Source organism: Sitophilus oryzae, unplaced genomic scaffold (assembly GCF_002938485.1).
Source record: "Sitophilus oryzae breed Bouriz unplaced genomic scaffold, Soryzae_2.0 scaffold_1165_pilon_pilon, whole genome shotgun sequence".
NCBI classification, from domain to species: domain Eukaryota; kingdom Metazoa; phylum Arthropoda; class Insecta; order Coleoptera; family Curculionidae; genus Sitophilus; species Sitophilus oryzae.
The window spans coordinates 678,280-698,051 of NW_022145799.1; the positions used below are offsets into that span (position 1 = coordinate 678,280).

The 19,772-nt window shown below is 30.8% G+C and overlaps 1 protein-coding gene across 2 annotated transcripts; it reads left to right on the top strand.

Moving 5' to 3' along the window:
• Positions 1 to 800: 800 nt before the first annotated feature.
• Positions 801 to 17,669, top strand: LOC115887868 (glycoprotein 3-alpha-L-fucosyltransferase A-like). 2 transcript variants are annotated; one of them, XM_030907397.1, is made up of 7 exons: positions 801 to 923; positions 7,357 to 7,555; positions 7,624 to 7,810; positions 11,785 to 11,984; positions 12,224 to 12,364; positions 13,961 to 14,312; positions 16,373 to 17,669. In XM_030907397.1, the coding sequence occupies exons 2-7, from the start codon at positions 7,376 to 7,378 to the stop codon at positions 16,633 to 16,635; spliced, it is 1,323 nt and encodes a 440-aa protein (XP_030763257.1). In that variant the 5' UTR covers positions 801 to 923; positions 7,357 to 7,375; the 3' UTR covers positions 16,636 to 17,669. The 2 variants fall into 2 exon arrangements, with proteins under 2 accessions (XP_030763257.1, XP_030763251.1); XM_030907391.1 differs by lacking the exon at positions 801 to 923 and adding an exon at positions 2,858 to 3,001.
• Positions 17,670 to 19,772: the final 2,103 nt, after the last annotated feature.

Below are 19,772 nucleotides of genomic sequence, written 5' to 3' on the forward strand. Positions count from 1 at the left end.
TTCTATTGGCTGAAACATTCATCTGTCAGAAATTTTATCTGTCAAATTCATCTGTCAAAAATTTCAGCCAATAGAATTACTGGAAATCTATTCAAGGTCATTACGCCGTTACGCCGATACGCCGTTTTTAGGATAGTGTGGCTGCACCCTCAGGCGCTGTGCACAGTTTTAGAGGCCATAAGTGGGCGTGCTATGTGCGCAAACTAGTAACCTAACTAGTGCCCGATTCCGAAAACTGGAACCACGAAAACCAATAAAGAAAAAACAAAGTTTATAATCTGTATAATCTGTGGTAATACCTTGTATGTAATTTTAAAGGGAATATATCGAGAAACTATGGTTACGCTCGTTGAATTTGACACTTCATGTCAGTTTAATAATATATTTTCGTACTTTTCTGCTCAGGCGTAAAAGTGCTTTACTTTTTTGCCTAGGTGTTAAAATGACTTTTTTATATTGCCAATCACGTCGCTAAAATTAATACTTCTGTGACGTTTGAAAAAAAGGAATATTAATGAGATCGTCCAATATTAAAAAGGGATAAAACTTCAAAAAAGTAGGCGTTTTATATGAAAATCCTTTATTATTTTCAATTTTTTTTTCGTTTGCACAAAATTTTAAGCTTGATCTTTATTAAAAATAAATTCCCATTTTTCTAATAATGTTTGAGTAATGCCAACGAAATGTTACAAAAAAAACATATCTTGACAGAATATATATTACTAAAAAGTCGTGTTTGTATTAGATAACTGTATTTGCACTACATGGCAGGAGAGAAATAACATTTGCACTGCTATCTTTATGGTTTATTTTGTCAGTTTCTGTGCTTAGTGGTAATTAGTAAATTTAAGTGTTTTAATAATAAAAAAATACAGTTATGCTTGGTCCATATTATTTATAAGTTATAGATTCGTTATAATAAAGTAAGTAAAGTACATACAAATTTACACAGAACAATATTTTATTTTATAAATAGTATACGATTGAAAAAAAACAGCGTCACGGTGGTCTTTGAAATAAGTGTTTAGAACTTCTTTTATGTCAATAATAACTAGTGTATGAACTGAAAGTTTTACCTGCGGTTTTCGATAAGTTTTTGTACAAAAGAACCTTAAATTTTACTACAAAATTGTATTTTTATAATATATACCTTGTGCGTCTCGTAAGTGGCTCACCCCCTATAACTTTTTTATTTTTTCATAAAAAAACGATTTGGTTTGTTAGTATATGACATTAATTGGCGTATTCAATTGTTTTTGGTCACTTCCTAATTCGCCGGAAATGACAACAACGTTTGATTTTAAATGACACCCTCGACGGGTATTTTTCTACTTTGTTCGACAGAAAACGACACTCTTAATAGAATGACATATCATAAGTCAACTTTTGACATTTTGGCTTTAAAAAAAAATCGTATTTTGAATTTCAATATAGAGTGCCATGGATGTGTTAAAAACAGTAATGTAATTTTTAATCAACGAGCCTTTGAAAAAATATATTTGATCGCCTAATATTTTTCGTGTCTTTTCCTGGCCGGTTAAAAGATGCCCAAATCTTATTTTTAATCATATCTCAATTTTTTTCAAATAGGAAAAGGTTAGCTCATTAATATTTGGAAAAAGCATTTTTTACGAATAATTTGGTACCACACATTTGGTATTTCGAGTCAAATTGTCGTTATGAACCACATGTTACGATTTCAAATAAACCATATGCGAAAGTGTCAAAAGTTGACATATGATATGTCATTCTACTCAGGGTGTTACTTTCTACCGAATAAAGTAGAAATACACCGAGTGTGCCATGTAAAAATCAAAAGTTAAGTTCTTTAAGTTAATCTTTAAGTTGTGGTCATTTCCCGTCAAACAGGAAGTGACCAAAAACTATTGAATACGTCAATTAATCCTAATTTATGTCATATACTAACATACCAAATCTCGTTTTTTTATGCGAAAAAATAAAAAAGTTATAGGTGTGTGCTATTTTTGAGATGCACTCGGTGTTTATTTTTTTAGAGGATAAGAAAACAAGATTTGGTGTATTAGTATCTGACATAAATCGGGATTAATTGACGTATTCAATTGATATTCTGAATAGAATGACATATCATGTGTCAACTTTTATTATAAAAAACAAGAAAAAAGTATTTTACATTTCAATCTAGAGTGCCGTGGTTGGGTTAAATTCATTAATTTTTATTAAAAAAGCCTTGAAAAACTAGATTTGATCGTCTAATCCTTTTCGTGTTTTTTCTTGGCCGGTAAAAGATACCCAAATCGTATTTTTAATCTTAACTATTCTTTTTCAAATGGTACAAGGGTGGCTCATTGCACTGTGGCTCAAAAAACGAATATTTTGGTACCACATACTTGATATTTTGAGTATTTCGAGTCAAATTGTCTCTATATTGTCGTGGCACTCTATCCTCAATCATGTCAACTTTTGATATTTTCGCTTAGTATTTTAACTTTCAATCTAGAGTGCGAAATATTAACTAAAAATTAAAAAAAGGATAAATTGTTGAATAAGTTAGAATGCAACAAAATAAAAATAAATCAGTTCCAACATTATTCGTATTACCATCGTTATACATGTAGGTATTTTTTAAAAAAGGACAGGCATTTTATCATACCATTTTACACCTATTCTGATAATCGCAAAATACGCAAGCGAGTAATGACAATTTAAATTATTGTTGGCGAAATATGCTACTTTATATGTAAGCCCAATCGCGGGAAGGTTATTTTAATAATTGCGAAAAAAATATATTTATTTGTTGTTACTATACCGTTACTGAAGCACTAGTACCGGGACATATAAAATTTTAAATTTTTATTATATAAAAAATAAAATCTTTATTGCCAATAGTATAATATAGTGTGGCTATTGCTTTGTTTTATCAGTGCGTAAGATAAAAGATAACAAATTAATCAGACCTTATCAGCAACAATCCTTTCATAATTCCGCCAAGTTGTCTCAACACATTCTGATCACAAATATGGTAAGTTTTTTCAAAATAATTTTTGGAAACTTTCGCAAAAAAATCAAATTTTTAGTGTTATCCTTTTGAAAAACTACAATATGGCAAAAACACATTTAGTATTTATTGATTAATCCAACTGTAATTTTTATTTAATGCAATATTAGTTATTAAAATGAGCGTAACAGTGTCTATGACGGTTATTTTAATTAGTGTATAGACATTAAACAGAAATTTAAAAAAAAATTACAAATATCCACAGAATAGTTTACTCTAATAATTCTATATAATATAGTGGTGTGATACAAACTCCTATTGTTAAGGTATTAGTGCAATTTAAATTAAGTTTGTTGTACAGGGTGGGTCAAATTGGATGCTTTTAAAGGGAAACGCCCTTTTCTATAGGAGATAGACGAAAACTAACATCGGTGTCTGGAGCTCAATTTTTATCAAAAACATGATGGTGAAAGTCGCACATCGATATTTTTTTAACAAATCGCTGTAACTTTTTTGCTATGGAAAATTTTGTATTTTTATGAAAACATTTCCAAAGCACCTTTTTACGTAGAACAACGTAGTTTAAGTACAATTTTTTTAAAATTAATAATTTAAGAATTATCAACAGAAAATTTGATTTTTTATATGGGACACCCTGTATATTTGTAATTTATTGAAAATAATTTAAAATTACCTTTCCAAAAATATAACACACTTGATATTTTGCTCGATTCCTCTTCGAGATATAGGGTATATAAAAATTCGCCGGCTTTAAATAAGTAGGCTTTGAACGGCACCGGCTGTAATGCTAAAAAAAATCTAGCTGTGAGTGAATAATATTTGCTATGAAATATGAGAATTTTATAACAACTTAAAATATATTTAACCAACATCAACACATTTAAACTAAATCTAATAACAATAAAAATAAATAGCAAACCAAGGCATGAGATTTTGCTACAGGTGTTCGACATATCGACCGTTTTCTGTTATGGACAGACGGGGCAGTTTTTGAACATTTCCCGCGAAATTCATTAACTCAGTGGGTGTGAAAGATACCCTCTTATAACTGCTAAGTATGTTTAATTCTTGTCTAGATTATACGGACGAATAAGGAACCTTTATTCTTCCGTAAATATATCCATAGGATTAGATCTAAGTCAGGCGGCCTCGGCGGCCAACGGCTGGGATCTTGATTAGCTATCCAATTATTCTTGAAATTGGCTGCAAAAATTTGCTGATAACTTCAGCGTTCAGAGGCGGTGCGTCGTCTTGCTGGAAAAATATGTTTTCGAGTTCCATTAAGGGCTTATTATCAATAAGGGGTCCAAAGCCTACTAGTTAAAAGTGGCGAATTTTTAAAAGTTCTGTATTTCGAAGGGAATTATGACAAAATATGAAGTGTGCTATATTTTGGGAAAGGTAATTTAAAATTATTTTCGGTTAATTAAAAATATAGAGGGTGTCCCAAATAAAAAATCAATTGTTCTGCTGATAACTCATAAATTATTAATTTTAAAAAGATTATACTTAAACCATTAAATTCTACGTAAAAAGGTGCTTTGGAAACGTTTTCATAGAAATACAAAGTTTTCCATAGCAAAAAAGTTACAGCGATTTGCTAAAAATGCACATTTTTGAAAAACACCCCGTGACGCCGAAACGGTAACAGATATTGATGTGCGGTTTTCACCATCATGTTTTTGATGAAAATTGAGCTCCAGACACCGATATTAGTTTTTGTCTATTTCCTATAGAAAACGGTGTTTCCATTTAAAAGCGTCGAATTTGACCCACCCTGTACATTAGTGTTTCATAGTTATATTAACTAAAAAATTAAATAATCTCTCGAATAATCCCAAAATAAGAGCTTGTATAATATAGTTAGATATATATGTTGCTAAGATTAAAATTGCGGAAATTATAATTATGCTAAATTTGATGTGATGTTTATTAAAATGTGTTAGTTTTAATAAACTATTACAATGGTGTGGTTCCAAAATATACGTGTATAATATACATTACATACTTACATACTTAGTGCAGTATATTATACTACACTAAATAAATAAAACAAAGTCAAGTTACTCCGTTTAGAACTACTCAAGAATGTCTGGACCGATTTTTATCTCCGCCCCGAATAGCTGATTAATTATTAAAATATCGGAAAAATTAACGGAAAAAATTATACGGAAAATTTATTTTTAAAAAATTAGGTTTGGACTTTGAATAAGAAGACTAAGGAAGGAGCATATCAAAAATCTTAAGTACACCGCGATGGGCCTCAAATATGGCCGACTTAAATTCCGGTTTATCAGTGTCGTTCTAATTTTATTTAAAAAATGTAAAACTATGATGTAGGGTAGACGTAGGGTAGACTCAATAATTTGTTGTTTTATTTTACGTTGTGAATAAATGTTGGTAGTTATTAAAATTGTTATAAAAATATATAATTCTAATAAAAATAGATAAGTTATAATAAGTATTTATTAACACAAACATCCGATACGCTACTGAAGCAGGTAAGTCAAATTAACGTATCTAAATTCTTTGACATCTAATCTTTGACAAGTAATAAATAAAAGCTAAAATGCAAGAAAAATATATAATTTAGTTAATTTAAGTGAATTTCATAAATGATCGGTTTACTACACGTATGTATATTATATAGTCACTTACTAGCGGAAACGTTGTTCCATTATTTCACTCAATTTTTGCCGAAGATCTACCGCACGCTACACAACCAACTATTTTAGAGTCTTTTTCGATAAATCGCGATAGTGTCACTGTTAATTTAAGTTCTGCCATAATTTCCATCTAGATTTACTACCTTTATACAACTATCAGTAGAATAAATAATAAATAACATAAAATAAACTCATAAAGACTGACAAATCCAGTATATTATACTACACTAAATAAATAAAACAAAGTCAAGTTACTCCGTTTAGAACTACTCAAGAATGTCTGGACCGATTTTTATCTCCGCCCCGAATAGCTGATTAATTATTAAAATATCGGAAAAATTAACGGAAAAAATTATACGGAAAATTTATTATTAAAAAATTAGGTTTGGAACTATGCCATCTTTCCCAATTGACAGCTAACGTCGTGCATAGACGCATAGCTTGTTTGTAATAATTGATGTCCACTGTAAATCAGTGACATACTAGACATTATACAGGGTCTGGCAAAAGTGCGTCGGGCATCTGTAGCTCCTAGAATAAAAAAAACTTAGAACTTTTGTTTAAGTGCAAACCTAAAGTATGTACTAGATTGTATGTCAGGAAAATATTTTAACTTCTATAGGGTGGCTCAAAAAAGTGTGAGTGGATCGGAATTATTTTTTTTAAATGGAACACCCTGTATATTATTGCATTTTTGACTTTCTTTTAGATCATTTTACATAATCGTAAGATATGAGTAAATACATTTCGATAGTTTCAGAGATATTAATAAATAAAGGGTGTCCAAAATTCTACGTCAAATTTTCTAAACTATAAAATAATTTTTCTTTGTTTTTTTTTTAATGGAAATAATGGAAAATTTTTTTAATGGTTTCGCAGATATACGCAGTATTATTTGAGATGGCACTCTCAACGGTAAAATACTTTAGAAAAATCAATGTGTAGCTTTACAAAATTTTACTGTAGAGAGATATATGAAATATAAAATCGCGAATATCTGCAAAACCGTTAAAAATTTTGAAATACTCTTTTTATATACAGCGAATGTTAATTTTTTAATTCTCTATTTATTGAAAAAATAATATACAGGGTATTCCATTTAAAAAAAAAAACAAAAAAAAATTATTTGATATTTTAGAAAATTAGGCGTAGCATTTTGAACATCTTGTATGATTTACGATCATGATATTTATAGCCAAGTAAGTATAGACCATCTAAAATAAATACCTAATATAATTTTGATTTCAAGACAGTTCTTGTATTTTTACTAATTTTTTTAAGAAAGGCTGGAAAATTTATATTTTTATTTATTTATTAACCTCTGAAAATATCAAAATATATTTACTCATATCTTAGGATTATGTAAAGTGAGCCAAAAATGTAATAATATACAGGGTGTTCCTTTTAACAAAATGCATCCCGATCCACTCATACTTTTTCGAGGCACACTATATAATATTTTCCTGAAATACATCCTAGTACATACAGGTTTGCCCTTAAACAAAATTCCCAAGTTTTTTATTCTAGGAGCTACACATGCCCGACGCACTATTGCCGTACCCTGTATTTAACTTGTTCATCAGAATGATTCTGTAAGAAAAAGGATTTAGAATAATTATCAATAAAATTTAGTTACTACTGTATTAAGTGAAAAGTTTTTTCCATTATTTTTCAATCAATATTTCCATCCAGGTAATGGAGTATTCCTAAAATGCCTCCACGACTCTCAGCCCGCAAGTTCGTCCTAGCTTTCCTCGTGGTTATCGGAGTGACGGTCTTGGTGGGTACCAAGTACAACTTGTCTCATCTGGTCAACAAATCCGCACAACCGTTGGTTCAAGTGTTTAAAAATGAACTCGGAGCTCAAACCCAGAGACCAGAAGAACAAGAGGTAGGTTCTATATAGAGTGTCTGTGCTATTATTGTTTAATTTACATTTTTGTTTTTGTTTATTTTAAGGAATTTCTCGATAACAACATATTCGAGGAGCCGGAAAAAACAGTGAAACCTCCAGAAAGGCCGTGGTTCCTGCCTGATGGTACGATTTACCCTACGAAAAGTAAAGGACCTCCAAGACTGTTTCCTGATCAAGCCGATGGAGATAGGATTTATGATCAGTTGATGTACATGCCCGATGACTATCAAGGTAAGCATATTCACACTGATAACTAATGACAAACCGTTCAATCCTTTAATAGTATTACATACGAGTTTGTATTTTAAGATAAGATCCGTTATAAGTATATACCGGGTGCGTCTCAAAAGTGGCTTCCACCTAAAACTTTTTTATTTGTTCAGATAAAAAAAACGTGATTTGGTATGTTAGTATATGACATAAATTAGGATTGATTTACGTAGGTATTCAATTGTTTTCGGTCACTTCCTGTTTCACCGAAAATGACTAAAAAATTTTGATTTTTAAATGGCATCTCTGAATTTTTTGCTTTATCTGATAGAAAATGACACTCTGAGCATATCATATGTCAACTTTTGACATTTTCGCATATGTTTTTTTGCGACCGGTAACATGGGGTCCATAACGACCAAACATGGTACCAAATTATTCGGAAAAAAAGTCTGCCAAATATGCCAATATGCCAAAAACTTGAAATATGATTAGAAATACGATTTGGGCATCTCTTAACCGACCAGGACAAGACACTGAAAACATTAGACGATCAAATCTATTTTTCCAAGGTTTCTTGATTAAAAATTAATGTTTTTAACACAGTCATGGCACTCTAGATTGAAATTTAAAATACGCTGTTTTTAAGCGATATTTGAGGATGTAGTCATATGATAATGTCATTCTATTCAGAGTGTCATTTTCTATCGAATAAAGTAAAAAAATTCCGAGGGGTCATTTAAAAATCAAAATCAACACACGAAGCGACCGATAATAATTGAATACATCAATCAATCTTAATTTATGTCATATATTAACATACCAAATCTCGTTTTTTATCTGAAAAATTAAAAAAAGTTATAGGGGTGAGCCACTTTTAAGACGCACCCGGTATATATCGTAATATGTAATTACAAGTCCGGTAAATTAAGTTTTACAGTATGAGTGAGATATTTATTAAGAATTTCAAAACAAATACTGTAAAAGTTAATTGAGGCCAAATTTTATTGACGTACAATTTTTTTATTTCATACTGTTATATGTAGGGATAATAGTATATTGTTTTATTAGTGAGTAAAAATGATAATTCTTATGACGAGGCTATATCTTTAATGTTATAAGCGAGGCACAAAAAGTACAATACAACATTTTTTTAAAATGTCACAAATAAGCACAAAAATACTCATAAACACTTTTTCATAAGTATCCATATTTTTAATAATCCGTTTGTAATCTACTTTTATATTAACCAATTAACAAACATAACATATACAATTTTATATACTAATTAATTCTAATAAAATTAAATGATAAACATATTGCAATTAGATTCCTGCAGATTGAGTGTGAAAAGTTTTTTGTTCTTAAATATCTACTCTACATATTATATACGCGTGTTCAAATGTTAATTTTGTGGATCGCTCAAAACGAAACAAAATTGACCGTGGCAACAGGAAACGCCACAAAAAACCCATGCCTTGCTCACGAGTAGTTTTCAGGCGCTTTTAAGAATCTAAAGTAAGTCAAGACAAACCGAAGTAGGTCAAGACAACTAGAAATAAACCGAAATGCGACAAAGTTGGGTGTCGAAACGCGACCTTGGCCTGCTTCGAAGAATTCTCTGCACTATTGTAGAGCGTGTTTAAGGTTGTACACCCCAAAGCACCCAAGCGCCGCTACTGATTTCGCAGTATTAAAGAATCGCCCTTTTTTTACAGCACAAATATTATTAAAAAAGCAATCAAATGTTAATTATTTTGATGGTTCGTGTTAGATCGATGTTTATTCATCATTCACAATTCATCACCTTAAACGTCAGTTTTTTTGTGCCTCAAAGTTTCCTTTAATTAAGTAAAAAACTAAGAAATTACCTTTGCAGTTCGATAAACTTTGAAAGAACAAGATAAATGACCTGAAAACCTTTCCAGAAAACATAAACCAGGAAAATTCTTAGCGCAGTTATTTTGCAATTTAACAAAAACCTTCAAACAAAAATGCGGAGTTTTACTGTTTGCAGCTAGTAAACAGCATTTTCAGCATTTACCTGGCCTTTTTAGTGAGATATAAACTGGCAAACTTTTCCCGAGCTAGGTTTTCAACATTATTCTATGGCGATAAGGGAAGATGAGATAATATTATTGACCTAAATTCAGTCGACTATAAAAGCTTTTATGACGGCGGTTTTAGATATTTAAAAAAATGGGCGATTGAGGTTTTAAAAGCAAATAAAATCTTATTCAACCTGAAAGTACCTGATCTGTATTCTGGGTGTGCTTAATTCGATATTAGGAACGCTATTGGGATCTCGAAAACGGCAAGAGATACAGGGTGGCTTAATTTAGGGCAAGTGTTAAGGAAGTCAGTTCATCGACTTAAAATAAAATATATTTTAAGTCTATGGTTCAGTTTAATAATTGATCACACCCTTGGAATTTCTGAAAATATAAGAGTTAACTAGAATTTTTCGTCTCAGTTATTATTATATATCTCAGTTTTCGTAAGATATATCCTATCTAAGTTGTTACGCTGTACTTTATAAAATATATACTGCAAATTCAAAATCACGTTTATTATACATACCATCGCTATCTTCAAGCAATAAAACTAAATAAATCGTGTGTACACTGCACACATTCAATTACATTTATCTCTTTTTTAGTACAAACTAGTATTAGATAATTAAAGAGGAATCGCATAGATTTTATTGATCTGGACTAGAGATAACTAATAAATGTATTTAACGTTATTCAAGTCCTGACATAATATCATTTTAGATTTACACCTGTAATTTCTATTAAACCTATTAATATAAAAAAACAAGCAGAAAATAATTCAAAATACACTCTGAAAGGCTCGAGCACAACGAACCAAGGAAAAGATAAATTTGTCAAGAAATAGTCAAATATAATTTACAAAAAAGCAGCTGTTCTAAAATGGTTAACATGGCGCCTTTTCAATCCTTAATATATGATTATAATAATAGTTATTAGACTTCAGTCATTACTCTAATATTCAGTGTTATACAGGGTGAATCTTAAATAAGTGCAAATATTTTCAGGGCTGGTAAAATATCGATAAAAGAAACATATTTTTTCTTTACCGTTTTTCAAATAATTCCAAAATAACCGAGTTATTTTAGTTTGAAAATAAAAATATATATTTTTTGCTTAAGTTTTGAGAACCACTGGATCTTTCCTGCGTTTTCTTTCTCGTAAATTTAATTTACTATCCATATTGCTATATTATCAAGATATTATGTTTTTCAACTAAAAATTAAAACCAAAACCAGTTTTTTAAGAAATTCTAAAATTAAAAAAAAATCGCGAAACAAACCTCATAGTCGTGTTTCTGGGGTCGAATTATACTACCCATAAAAATATTTGCCCACTTATTTAAGACTCTCTCTGTATAAACGCTATTTTGACTCCCAATTTCAGCTGAATAAAAACTATAAATTCTGTGGCGAAGCAAGTTTTAATCGATTAGTTTACTAATTGCTGAAAGTATTTTACGTGGAGAAAACAACTGCATATAAATTTTTGCATGCAGTTGTTAATGTTCCGTAGCCGGTTGTTCTAAATTGGATCCAGTCCAACCTAATATACAACGAAACATATTTGTTATACTTTTTTTGCTTTAATCGTAGATTGCAAATGTTCGTGCCAAAGTAAGGGAAGAATGAAATGTAATCACTCAATTATTTTAGTATTGCGTTTTTGTAAAATATTTTATGTGGATTACACATTTACATTTCCCTCTAGAAGTAGGAGTCATATTGACATCAAAATCAAATTTCTCTTCTCAAAAAACTCCCAGACATACATTTTTATCCAAATATTGACGTTACTTCAGAAATTATTTAGAAAAAAATCGAAAAAAAATGAAACTTTTACACCCTGTATCAGCAGTATATGCTGCCGAAGTTTCCAGAATACAGTTCGGACCATCCTGAATAGCAAAGGATCGCTGTATTTGACATATTATTTGTGTTTTAGGGTACGACTCGCCGGAAAAGACGATCTTGCTGTACAACGGATTCAGCGGCTGGGGCCAGAAAAAGGGCAGTGCAGCATTTCACGAATGCCCTATCAGTAGATGCACTTTGACTGCGGATAGGAGCAGGGCTTCCGATGCAGACGCAATTCTGTTTAAAGACAGAGTTGTTCAGCCTCCGGTGGACAGGCCTATGAAACAGGTAATGAAGGCATGATTTATGTAATAAACAAATCGCTAGACGCTTTGTATTTCATGGGATGAGAGGCATTCTAAAATTGTCATTTTTATACAACAAATATGTTATTATCTTTGAAAAAGAAGAGTGAGGAATTCTACAATAATGAACAAACTTATTGCAAACGCTACTCCATCTCGTATCAAAAATAGTTCATATCATTCCAATCTGTCCTTATTCATTAACTGATTCTATTATTTTAGGTGTGGATATTATATCACTTGGAGTGTCCGTACCATACGCAAAGCGTCAAAATCCCGGATTCGATAAACTGGACCTCAACATACAGGAGAGACAGCGATATCGTAGCTCCATACGAATATTGGATGTACTACGATCCAGAGGTAAAGCCCTTGCTGTTATTATTACTTTATTATGATAATTCGTTTAGAAAATTAAACTTTTCTTTTGCAAACAAATTTCACTTTTAAAACTTAAAGTAAAGGTGGGTTTATATGTATCCGTCATGCGTCGTTCGTCGTTCCGTCACATCAATCGTGTTGAGGTAGTAGCTGTCATTTTTGAAATAAACCAATAAAATTCTATAAAATCAACGACGGACGATAAAAAACGGATGCATATAAACCTGCACTAAGTTTTCATTGGTACTGTGTTTTTTTATTTTTTAAGTGAACAAAAAATACCGTATTATTATAAGTAAAAAAAAAGCTGATTTACAGAATACTAGCAACTCACGGCGTGTTTGACCCCCCCCCCCTCCCTCCTTACCACAGACTAACTTATACCATGCTGGCAACTCTTACTGTGCTGTTGCGGCGTTGCCACATTTCTCCGGTACGCCTTTCCCTATCAAGTAAAGTAAAATCACGACCGTAAACCGCTTATTTTTAACCGCTTTTGTTTCGAAAAGATAACTAGATTATCATTATATATATCTCTGAGCATCTGAAATGGAATTATAGGGTGTCCATTTTTTTATAACGAGAAAACGTCAGTAATCGCCATAATTTAAAAATTCAACTTTTTAACACATAACACGCGATAACTCAAGAACCACTTTAGATATTGAAACTTTTTTTTTATTTTGAAATTCGGGTCTTTTAAAAGATGTTTAAATAAGAAAAATTCAATAATCTTGTTTTTTCCATTCAAAAATTTTAAAAAACCATCCATTTAGTTTTAGTGCATAGTTATTTTCAGCAATCGTAACTTTTTTATTTATAAAGATTTTCACATACTGTACGAAGAAAATATAGCAGAAACATTAAGAAAGTTTTTGGAAAAAACTACAATCAATTACTTCTAATGGATTTCGAGATATTGATTTTTGAATTCAGAGTTCTAATAGCGCGATCACCGTCGAACACCAACTCAATTCCACTTATTTTTACCAAAAGTGCAAGTGTTTCTAACTTGCACTTAAAAATTTACAAGCTATAGGGAAAATTACAACAACTCGTTAATGAATAAACAAGTAAAGTATCACGAGACGTAATTAAATCGTGAAGCTGAACGCATGATATACACCCTGTCCTAGAAAGTACTGATTGGGAATTGGGACCGCAACGAATCTGCTTTATCCCCGTCCACGTCTCTTAGCAATGTGCACAGTTTTTTGGTTTATTTCATACGTTTGGCAACGTTTTTACTGTTCTCTCTTTGTTCAGTACATTATAAAGGCATTGTACTCTTCTTACATACGGAAATCTCGACCCAAAACTAACCTTTGCCAGCCTTTAGTAGATGTGGCACTTATTTTATCTTGCTGTCAAATGCCGCCGTGATTTCGGACCTTTAATACCGCTATGACGTTGTCAGACTTCGTTTTTTTTGTAGCGATTTATCATACGCATGCGCTTTGTATTCGGTAACTTTAAATAGGATATTTTTTATGTATTTTTTACATTGTATATTTTTGATTTGTTTCTTACTAGTTAGCGAATATTTCTATCACCTGAAAAGTGGTATTCTTCTTGCAGGTAAAGACGCAAGTACAAGACAGAGACTACGGAGTAAATAAGACTAAAAAAGTGGCTTGGTTTGTATCGAACTGCGGTGCCAGAAACAATAGGTTACAATACGCCGAAGAATTAGGAAAATACATAGAAGTGGACATTTACGGATTCTGCGGAAACCTAAAGTGTCCCCGATCGGAGGACCAGAAGTGTTTCAATTTGCTGAAGACTGACTACAAATTTTACTTGGCGTTCGAGAATTCCAATTGCAGAGACTACATCACAGAGAAATTCTTTGTCAATGGACTGAGATATGACGTTATACCCATAGTGATGGGTGCACGACCTGAAGAATATCAGAAAGTAGCACCAGAAGGTAATAAATTATTTTTCTTGTTACATCACTCAAAAACTATAAAGCATTTTATAATTTTTTTATCAATATTCATTACAATTTTTAAAAATTAAATAAAATTATGCACACTATAATAAAAATAAATCATTTTAAGTCAACGTCTGCGTTTTGCTGTCAGGGCTTACAGTGATTTCGAACTGCAGCCCTCAGCCATATAATTGCCTATAGACTTCGCAAATATATATCTATATGATAGCTAAGATGATAGTATCTCCTATTCACATGATATCCGATCTTATCCGGCCTCTAATAGGTGTGAATTAACAATATAAAGATGCTCTGCTGATATTTAGCATCCCAAATTCATAACTTTGCGCAATATGATTGTCATTTTATATTTCAACTTATCCAAAAATCAGTAGATTGTGAATTATTATAGGTACTAAATTAATGGGGAAATCTGCTGAAACAAATATTATAAATTGACAAACTTAATTGTACCGAGTGTTCCACAAAAAAAAATTGCTCTTAGCTGTATCTCGGAAAATACTAGTTGTAGGGCCTGTGAAAAAAATGGGCAATAATACATATGAAGTATCGGGTAATCATAGGCTATGATTATTTATTAACATGTAATATAGAAGAGTATATAAATATTTAGGAATATGTACAGGGTGACAATTTGAAAACGAACAGTATTTAATATTGCTTCTACCGATGATAGTATGAAAATTTGACGAAACACGTCAATTTACATATTAAGGGGGATAATTTTTGAGGCATTTGTTGTCGTGTTACTTTCAACCCCTTGACCCCCAGGGCACCTACCCCTAAAATTTTAAATGGCAACCCCTATTTCTTTTACCATTTTTGTGTTCCTTTTAAAATTCTACATAACGAGGGTCACAAGGCAGGACCTCATATGACTTTTTTAATATAATTTTATTATTTTTTAAAAAAAATTTAGCAATATTTTCACAAAAATAATTAAAAATATTTTATTTGGTAATAGAGCATTGATATTTCGGCTCAATAAGATAAAATAATAATTTAGTGTAAAATTAGGTATATTTTTTGGATTTCCTCAAAAATCCTATGATACGAGGTACTGCATTGTGACCCTCGATAAACTAATGATGAAATAATGCAGTTTATGTAGAATTTTATAAGGAACACAAAAATGGTAAAAGAAATAGGAGTTGCCATTTAAAATTTTAGGGGTAGGTGCCCTGGGGGTCAAGGGGTTGAAAGTAACACGACAACAAATGCCTCAAAAATTGTCCCCCTTGATATGTAAATTGACGTATTTCACCAAATTTTCGTACTATCATCGGTAGAGGCAATATTAAATACTGTTCGCTTTCAAATTGTCACCCTGTATGTATATTGTTGCAAGGGCTTGAGCTGGCTAACGTTGTAATAATCAGTGTTAGTGTGGTATCCTTGCTAGAAAAAAGTGGGCTATACAGACTGTGGAAGCAAAAAATATTTTTTTTGGCTTCTAACAAGCTGTCGCCATACACTTAAAACTTGTGTTAATTAAAATTGTTTTTTGTTTATGAGGGATAAAGGACAAATGTACATTTCGATTCGCGAAATATTTCTATTGCATCATACAGAATATTCTAACGAACTAAAAATTAACGTACGACTGTAATAAATTTATTCGATAATCCCCACTGTTAAGATAAAATTACACACGTTGTCTGAATAAGATTCAATAAGATAATCGTCTATCTATGGATACATAATTATTTTATACATTCATATAAAATATAAAATTTCGCAGAATGGATCTTCTAGTATTTACTAAATTTTTTGTCTCTTGTAAACAAACTCCACATTGCATAGTTTTTGAGAAACAAAAAAAGGGTTTTTTTTCCTAAGGAGACCTACAAGATATACAGAGAGTTAAAATATTTCTTGGACTGTGGAGGTAAATCGTGTCCAATGAACTTATTTTGATTCCAAAAATACGTATCAGTTTTATGTCCACAAAATATTGGAACACCCTGTATATTACAGAGTTGTATATAATTATTTTTTCATAAACCGTACAAAATAATATTTAATAATTCCAGGTTCTTACATTCACGTGGAGGAATTCGCTGGCCCTCAAGAACTAGCAGAATACCTGCATCGCCTGGATAGGGACACTGCCCTGTACAATTCATACTTCAAATGGAAGGGCACGGGTCAACTGATCAACACGTACTTCTGGTGCAGATTATGTACAATGGTACATGCTCCGTTTGGAAACAAGCATTACGAGGACATAAACGAGTGGTGGAGAGGACCTGGTATATGCACAAGTAAATCGTGGAGAAGTTCCGAATTTGTTTAAGAAATGTCATTTTGAATAGAGTATAGCCACAGGACAACTATTTATAGTAACAAAAAGTTTTATTTAATTATATATATCCTATACCTATTTCTAAATTTACGCCTTAGGAGCCTTAAGGATTACATTATACTTTTTTCGTAAAAAATGTTATGAAAATGCAATGTGGGCATCATGTTGGCAGCTAATATGAATATTTTTATCTTTTTTATTTTTACAATACTTGGCCTGTGGTTGACAAAGAGTTTTGTATGTACCTAGGATATTATTTTCCTAACCAAAGTCTCGTTTATATGAATACTTAAGACGGAATTGAATATCATAAATATAATACCAAAAGAAGGTGTTTAAAACAGAACATTTTAACACTTACACTTGTCTGTTTCATTTTACAAGTGTTTTCTCTTTTAACAAACCCAAAAATCAATATATTACAAAAATATTTTTAATTATCTAAGTATATCTTCGCTTTAAGGCACTACTTGACTAACTAGATTCTATGTTATCGATGTTAGAACTTACTTAGTGACGTAGTGAATTATTAGAAAATTAAAACCAAATTTATTTAGTGAAAATGTCAATTAGGAATAATCTTTTTCTATTTAAAAATTAAGTAATGTTGGGTCCAGACTTTTTAAGTATTATTTCTTTCAATAAGTATTTACATATTTAAATATGTTACAATACATCACTATAACGAATAAGTTGAAATATTGATTTAAAGGGCTTTTAATCAAATGTTAAAGTAGACATGGATGATCAGTAGGTTTTACGATAACTTATCTTAAAATATTATGTATGACTTCACACATCTTAAGTATACCATCCTGGATACTTCATCTGCTTGGTCTGTACTTTAATGCATGCGACAGAGATAAATATAAATGACCGGTTGACAGACAGAGAGACAAAATAAAAAGCAACAGACAGTGTTGCCAGTTTTTACGTGTGTAGGAAAATGTGTGTAAAAAAATAAATTATTTTAAAAACTTTCATGTATACCACTGAAATGAACATAATAGGATATCTAAGCTAAATATAATTTATTACAGCTGTAGTAAAATGAGTAACTAATTGTGAAAAATAAAGTACCAACCCTAGATGCAACATTTTTCATAAACGCCTATAATACCGCGTAGAAGAAATGTACCCAACTTTTATCTCTTTTTAATACATTTGATTTTCCATTAAGCTGTCTACATCACTGTCTTACATATTAAAATCCAGACCACGCTTTTACCGTGACCAGATTGGTATATGTCAGATGTCATACAAAGCATTCAAAATAATGTAACTAAATATTGAGGTCCTTTCTTGTACATTTGTGGTGAATGAACTGTCAAGTTTCTAAATTACAATTTATTCAATATTCAGCTAGATATTTTGGCAGTGACAGTTGTGCCTGTAATTTTAATTTACAGGTAAATTGTATTTTATGTCATTTATTGAATGTCGTTTGTCGATATTCTTATTCTTCCCGAGACAATACCTGTTGAATCGTATCTTCAATTATTATTTTTTTTTGTGAATGTCTAATAGACTTACACTACAAATACACATAATAAGGAAGTTATATGCATATTAGTCTGGCCAACGAGTCAGGAAAGATTTTGACAGACGATATCCAAAAATGACAGAGAACACAGTTTACCTGTGCATTAAAATGACATATATACTCAGTACTGTGATCACTGATTAATATTACTTAAATTTCACTATGTCTACTTGGTATAAAGGCCTACTATCTAAATATACGTTCCTATACAATAAACTTGATATATTTTTAAATTGATTGATCTATTTTAAAAGTGTAAGATCAAAAAATGAATTTAAAAGAAACAGTATCCAAAAAGTGTGGCGATGTGCAGTTGTTATAGTTTATTTTGGCATTATCTACTTCTTCATTTATAGATGTAATTCCCTTGTTATTGTAATTGTTAATTTGTTGTACATATACAAAAAAAATCTCGTCATGTAGTATCGTTTTAGGGTATACCAAAGTGTGCACAATAATTTTACAGTATTTTCTTTTTTTGTCGTCGGTGTATGAAAATAAAAATACTTCGGTATTTTTAGTTTAAAAACAAGACCTAATAGAAAAATGTAGCATAAATAATTATAACATACAGTGTTGTAAATTATAGTTAGCTAATCAGTGTCGTATCCATACAAAATAAATTATTTCTAACTACTTATATCTAAAAACTGGATACTATACTGATGTTAATTTATTAGTATTATTATTTTTCATTATACCGGGTGGTTTACTGAAGCATTGTGTCAAGAAATGTATTGGACAGTAATTTATTATTTTTGTTATATTAATTATAATGTTTCAAATACAAGAAAAATAAAACTTCATGAATAGCAATAAATATATAACAATATGAAGAACATAATTTATGTACAGTATGTCTCCGGATTGTTTTTACAAGAGGAAAAACTTTTTTATTATTGACATTTTGAGAAAAATACATTTTTCATTAAAAGAATTCGTTTCATTAGAACTTAGAAAAAATTCAATAATTTTTTCATGTTTTTTTAATTCTCTCTAAAACGGCATGGAGATTTGGAAAAGTATCAACTGGATTAACCATTTTAGAACAAGCAAACATTTTTATGAAGAATGCATTTTTCTCAAAATGTCAATAATAAAAGGCTTTCCTCTTGTAAAGACAATTTTTCATATAGACCAAAAAAAACATATTTAGATCTTATTTCGAATTTCGTTTTTTATTCACACTGAACATTATTTTAAAAACCACCTGGTATATTTGTCAAATCGTTCTGTGATATTATGTTGGGATTCACATAAAAAGGGATATATCTAATACATCCATTTACTGTACCTATAAGTTGATTTAATTTCCTTTACACTGTAAAACTTCACATAATTAAAAAAGGGCAGCCTAAAAAATGCAATTATATTAATTTAGTTTAATATTTTACTGATTTTCAGAGTTCTTAAACTACAAAACTAGTCGTAAATGTAAAAAAATCTATGGTAGATAACTTAAATCGTAAAATTATCTATGATAATCGGCATTAAACAAATCAATGTTGATCATTTCGCATGGTTAAAACAGAAACAATTTTAGCCGCTGCTTCTAAGAAGTCACCTAAGTGGCTGCACACTGTAC

Excerpts from the sequence above, each read along its gene's own strand:
- LOC115887868 (XM_030907397.1), top strand. The coding sequence starts at position 7,376 with ATGCCTCCACGACTCTCAGCCCGCAAGTTCGTCCTAGCTTTCCTCGTG. Across the intron at positions 7,556-7,623 it reads AGAGACCAGAAGAACAAGAG|GAATTTCTCGATAACAACAT; the intron begins GTAGGTTCTATA and ends GTTTATTTTAAG. Across the intron at positions 12,365-13,960 it reads GGATGTACTACGATCCAGAG|GTAAAGACGCAAGTACAAGA; the intron begins GTAAAGCCCTTG and ends TTCTTCTTGCAG.